General features: G+C 46.0%; 1 protein-coding gene across 1 annotated transcript in view; it reads right to left on the reverse strand.

Moving 5' to 3' along the window:
- Gpr107 (G protein-coupled receptor 107) overlaps positions 1-2,566 on the reverse strand; it is a 46,679-nt gene extending 44,113 nt beyond the window's left edge. The window contains exon 1 of the mRNA XM_003470924.5: positions 2,380-2,566. Within this exon, the coding sequence (XP_003470972.2) occupies positions 2,380-2,520 (141 nt within the window). The 5' untranslated portion in view covers positions 2,521-2,566. The remainder of the gene's footprint in view (positions 1-2,379) is intronic.
- Positions 2,567-6,363: the final 3,797 nt, after the last annotated feature.

Here is a 6,363-nt window from a genome sequence, read left to right on the forward strand (position 1 = left end):
CCCAGCACTTGGGAGGCTGAGGCAGGAGGACTGCTTCGAGTTCCAGGCCAGCCTGGGCTACAAAGTGAGTTCAAGACCAGCCTGAGCAGCAGTGAAATTCTGTCTCAAAAACAAGACCAATTGGAATGGACTAAAGGGGGGATTAAAAAAACCAGCAACAAATAAAAAAACTATATAGCAAAAGAATGAAATAACTTTTAAAATTAAACTACATAGCAAGATCCTGTCTCAAAAAACAAAACAAAAAAAGAAAGGTCAAGAAGGAATGTGAGCAACCTGGGAAAGCCAGAAGAGTAATGGAATATAATAAAATTAAATAAAAATGAAAGGATTCTAAAACTAAACTAAAAAACTAACTAAACTAAAACTAACTAAAAAACTAACTAAAAAAACGGCAACAAACAAATGTGTGTAGGAATAGGCGGAATTCACTACCCAGTGAAGGTCAGTGAGGTCAGCTGACACGATTCTAACTTGTCTTGATGTCCTTTAAATCCTTCCTGGTAATTTTTTTTAAACCATCGTGCACATTGTGGGTGTTCACTGACCTCTTTAGTGTGGATCTCTAACCAATCTCAAGCAAAACAGACGACCTAATGCTGTTCCTACAGGCTTCTCCCAGTGATCTTCATTTCCTTGGGCAAGACAACAGAATGTTTAAGAGAAAACAATCCAGAATCACTCACAGAAGGAGCACAATGATACTTGGAACGCACATTACCTAGATGGAATCATTAAGTAATTTAACAGAACAGACAGGAATGAGTAAGTCGAATTACACAGATTCAGTTTGCTTCTACCACAGAGGTTGGTAAAATTTTCTACCTACAGACATCGAAAAGATAGCTCATGATGCCAGCCATGTTATTTTAATTCTAGAAATGTAGAAAGAGCACTAGGAGACACTGACCACTGTGTCTCAAAGCTAGGAGACATAGTCCTTGAGTTTCTCGCTGACACTTTGCCTCTAATTTATAAGCTGTAAGAATTCTGCTCACGGGGACTGGGGATTTAGCTCAGCGGCATAAGCACCTGCCTTGCAAGCAGGCGTTCGTGAGTTCGATACCCGGTACCGATAAAAACGAAAAAGACAAAAAATAAATAAATAAATAAAAAAGAATTCTGCTCACTCCTTAAAAGACTCAAAATCTTAAAACTATATAATGGCAGAACTTTAAAGCCTAGGAGTTTGTGCTGTTTATTTTTGTTTTGAGAGGGAATGTCTAGCTCTATCACCCAGGCTAGCGATGAACTCGGCACAATCCTTCTGCCTGAGCCTCTCAGGTAGCAGATATTACAGGCATAAGCCACCACCCTTGGCTTCTGGAGTTACTGTGGGAGCCGGGACCGTAGATACACTTCACCAGGCTTATAAAACCTAAGCGCATTCTGTGTCGTTTCAATATGCATTTCCCTGGGAAGAATTTCTATAGCTCGTAACAGATTATCAAAAAGGAACTAAAACTCACCTATTTTCCTATGGTTAAGAACCATTTTCATCGGAATAATTCTTATTTGTAAGCAACAAAAGCTGATATCCAAAGTATAGTTCTATGAATCCGGTCAGGTTCTTAAATCTAGATCTACAAAATACTCCACCTTCACAAAATGCAATGCTTCGTGGTTAACGGAATGTGTCTTTCTTTAGAAGATAAACTTTGGACAAGCCCATAAACTTGTTAACTATGCACTATGAAAGTAACGTACAAGGTTCTGAGTCCAACGAAGTACTTTTCCATTTCCCTGATATGCTAAGCTACTGAATCACCTCGTGATACACACTAAGACTTCGAGGACTTTTAACTGTGGATCGCAGTATAAAGCAAGAATTAGGCCTAACCCAAATTTCTCATTTTATTTTGTTCTTTCTCTTTTTGTTTGTAGAGATGTATTTCAAGTGATATTTGAAATTTCTTCCGGGAATCCTGCAACACGAGCCCTGACAGAACCGGCAAACTGAGGCTAAGGTTCCGCAAACCTTCAAGTCACCAGGTACAAGGGCACGGAAGAGCTGAAACCGCGGCCGCGACAGGTGGGATGGGGCTGCAGGGAGAGAGGTTTACACAAGCCAGGAGAGACCAGAGGGCAGCCGCCCGCGACCTCCCCGTCGCGCCGCATACGCAGCCCCCTCCCCACCGTCAGCCCCAGTGTCCCCGCCCCACACAAAATGCAGCCCAGGGACCCCGCGTCTTGCGTTCACCCCGCCGGCTCCCATTCCCGACAGCGTCGCGGCTGAGAAGCACACGGTGTGGGGGGGGGGGGGACAAGGCACTCGGAAGCCCAGCGGAGCCGAAGTTGCCCCCAGTCCCGGAGGAGTGGCCTCGGCCTCCGCCCCCGGCCCGGTCCTGCCCAGCCCTGCCCAGCCCTGCCCGGCCTTACTTTGAGTGCCAGGTGGTGGACGCGGCCCAGGCCGGGCTCGGCCAGCAGCGGGAGCAGCCCTAGTATCGAAAGCAGCCGGAGGCCCGCGGCCAGGCGCAGACAGCAAGCGCCCGCTGGGCCGAAGGGCGCCAGGGCCGCCATGTTTGCTCCCGCATCACCAGCTGCTTCCTCGCTAGTCCACTTCCGGCTCAAAGGGCGAGGACCGCCGGAAGTGCCCGAGGGACTACAGCGGTGGTGGCGACTGCTGGGTCTCGGGCTGTTATCTCTCTGTGGTCCTCTGGCTGGAGCATGCGACTCCGAGAATCCACCGCGAGGCCTAAATTGGCCACCTTGGGGCCTTTCAGTTGGTCTCCCTGTGCGGGGTGGGCTCACTCCGCGGCTGCCACACTGTACTTGGCGGGCCATGGGACTAATGGTACTGAGCGTTGCGTTGGCGAAGGATGTAAATGTTTCCCAGGGAAATTCTTGCAATGATAGGATTCGTGGTACCTTTACAAAGCAGGTTCCAGGTGCTCTGTGCCAGGTGATCCTTGGAACAATCTGATCAATAGGAAGTGGATGTTGTCACTGTTCCCTGGACAGGTAAGCTAGCAGAGGCTCTGAGAAATAGGTAATTCGTTCCGGGTTGAGCTGGGAATCACAGGGAAGCGACTCCTGTGTGGCTTTGGCGCATCCCATTCCGTTCCATCCCACCGCTGGAGTCTCAGCCTTGACACCTTTTCGCCCAGTTCTACGGGAAAACTTTCCTTCTGCTCATTAGAACTCACTGCCAGCTCTTTGGTTGGAAGGATTCTCCTCTCTTTATGAAAGAGTTATAGGAGAACGCTTCTGAAAATGCCAACAGACTAGCCAGGTTTATTTAATTTTCAGATTCTTTTTAGCTTGTGCAAGTAGTGAGTGTGTTTTATGTTTGTGTAATCACTTAAGCAAAACAAGAGAAAGTAAAATCCGCCAGGAGTCCGATACGAAGTGGTTACCAAGTGCATTACTAGTGTATTTTATTACAGTGTCAGAGTCTTAAAAGTTTTGGGGGAATGGCCAGGGATAAGCGGCTCATCGGCATAAGCGCCTGCCTGGCAAGTGCGAGGGTGTGAGTTCAATCCCTGGTACCACAAAAAAAGAAAAGTAAGTTTTTGGGGAAAAACAGAGTTTGGGGGCTTTTCCTTTTGGTTTGGTCTCTGTGGTCCAGGTCGGCCTTGAACTCACTGTGTAGCCTAGGCTGGCCTCATTCTCACAACAATTCTTCTGCCTCAGCCTCCAGAGCACTGCACCACCATGCCCAGCGTTCCTCGGCCCTTTTGAAATAAAATTCTTTTTGACATAAAGGAAAGAATACAGCACTACGATTTTGAAAACCTAAATTCAGGCTATGTCTGAAACTACTGTCTAGAAATTTAAATCGTGTATTCTCAAGCATTCTTCTGGAAAAAAAAAAAAAAAACCACTGCATTTCTTTGTCATTTGTATTTTTCTTCACAGTAGCCCTTAGGTTTAAGGCAGCATTATATTCGTGTCATAGTAAAACTCCAGCAGCCAGGCATGCTGGCACACACCTGTAATCCCAGCACAGGAGATTGAGGCAGGAGGATCTCTGTCAGACCAAGGCTGATTTGGGCTACATAGGGAATTTAAGGCCAGTCTGGGCAATGTAGTGAGACCCTGTTTCCAAAAAAATTTTTAAAAAGCAGAAATTTGTTCTCAAAAGAGTTTGGAAACACTTGTTTTACGGCACTGTTCAGTTGGTTTCCTAACAAGAGAATGTTGAAGTCTGAGGAGTCAAGAATGAACTAATAAGTTAAATTGGAAGGTGGAATTGTGACTGTGAAATGCGGGACTCCAACCACATGATTAAAATAAAAACTTATTATGTGCCCAAGATGATACATTACTTCTTTCATTCATAATAGCCTTATACAGCGAGTTAGTCAGCTGACATATAGGAGCCCCTCCTACACCAAATTCAAGGTTTTGTTTTGCTTTGTACTGGGGATTGAACTCACGACCTCATGCTTGCCAAACAGGCACTTATGCCCCTGAGCAAACCCCCGGCCCCCAAATTCAAGTTTTAGAAAAATGAAACCCTTCCTGTTAGCAGTCCTGGAAAGTCAGCACAGTGTGTGCTGTCAGAGGTGTGAACATCAGGCCCTCCATCATTTATTTGTTTTGTTTATTGGTACCTGCTGCATGCTTGCAAGGCAGGCGCTTATACCGCTGAGCTAAATCCCCAGCCCAGCTTCTGTCATTTAAAATGCTACATGTGAGCGTGGATACAGAGCCAGTAGTGAAAAGTACGTAAAAGCAATTTCACCGTTTTCTTCAGTTCCATCACATTGCTTTCTTGTTTTCAGGAGGAAAGCCTCAACTTCAAAAGTAACAAAAACAGCAAGGGTCTTGCTCTGTAGCCCAGGCTGGCCTGGAATTCATGGTGATCCTCCTGCCTCAGTCTCCCAAGTGCTGGGATTACAGGTGTGCATCACCACACCCGGCACATATTCCAGTTTTAAAGGGTGCTCTTGTGCTGTTTCCTCAACAGTCCATTTTCTAGATAAAATTTATGATTCATGAGAAGAATCGAGGCCCCTGCAGTGGAAATTTTGCCATCCAAAACACTGCAAAGCAATTGCCCTCGACAATCAGAATTCCCAGGGATCCTGCCCTAGTGGGCATCCTTCACCGCAGGAACAATACAGGATCTGTGCCCGCAGCACACTTGTCTCCGCCATGGCAGCAGCTGGTTGTCTTTCCTCACCTTTCTGCCTTCATTCTTGGATGGTGCCCATCTGTCCTCCCAGCAGAATCTGGGTGGATGACAGCCTCAAGCCAGAGCCAGCTTCGTCCAGCTCATTTCCATCCTGCTGGGCCCTCTGGGTTCAAATCTGAGTCACTGAGCCACAAATCTCTTCATAACACAACACCCTCAGTTCCCTGGGCCCAAGGTTGACCTCTAGACACATGGCAGGAGCTTGTCCTGAGGAACTCTGAAGTTAGGGTCTTGTGGGTCCACTGGGAGATACCAGACTTACCGAGAATTAAATATGTCCAGTATTCTGTTAGGTATGGCTTACATTGTCTCATCTAAGGTCCCAAAGACCTTAGAAGGTAGATAGGTAGATAGTTTGTTTCCATTTTTTGAGATAGGATCTCACTATGCAGTTCAGTGTAGCCTTGAACTCACTTTGTAGCCCAGTTGCCTCAAACATGCAGCAACCTTCCTGCCTCAGCCTCTGAAAAGATATATTCTTATCACATTTATTTCAGATGAGGTTTGGTTAGATTAACTAATTTATTCCAAGGCAAGTTTTCTTGATTTTTTTGTTTTTGGTACTGGGAATTGAATGCAGGACCTTGCACTTGCTAGACACATGCCGTGACTCTGAGCTAAGTCCCCAGCCCCAGTCTTCTGATTTCGAAATGACCCGGCTAGAGCTCTCATCCAGGCTCCATTCACAAACCCCCGGGCATAATCTGCAGGCTGTGTTCCTATAAAGAAAGAACACATTGTACTAGGCTGAAAGGTCTTTGGATAATCAAGATCCACTTTATGTAACAGTTGCGAAAACAATTCCTGGGAATTTAAATAACTTGCTCAGGATCACATTATCAGTGGGGTAATTTTTAGCACCTATCATTAAAATCAGACCTGTGTAACCGGGCATGACAGGTACACGCCTATAATCCCAGCAATTGAGAGACTGAGGCAGGTGGCATTGCAAGTTTGAAGTCAGCCTGGGCTACAAAGTGAACCATATCCAGCCTGAACTGTATAGTGAGACTGTGTCTCAAAAAGACCAAAAATAGGGCTCAGTGGCATAAGTGCCTATCTGGCAGGTCTGAGGTCATGAGATCAGTCCCTGCTACCAAAGAAAAAAGAAAAAAAAAGACCACAAATAAATAAGTAAATAGACCTTCCGTGGCACATGCCTATAATCCCAGCATTTAGAAGGCTGAGACAGGGGGATCACCATGAGCTCAAGGGTGTGACAT

The sequence above is a fragment of the Cavia porcellus genome, unplaced genomic scaffold (assembly GCF_034190915.1).
Source record: "Cavia porcellus strain 051 isolate PalLab524CR breed Dunkin Hartley unplaced genomic scaffold, mCavPor4.1 scaffold_49, whole genome shotgun sequence".
Classification (NCBI taxonomy): domain Eukaryota; kingdom Metazoa; phylum Chordata; class Mammalia; order Rodentia; family Caviidae; genus Cavia; species Cavia porcellus.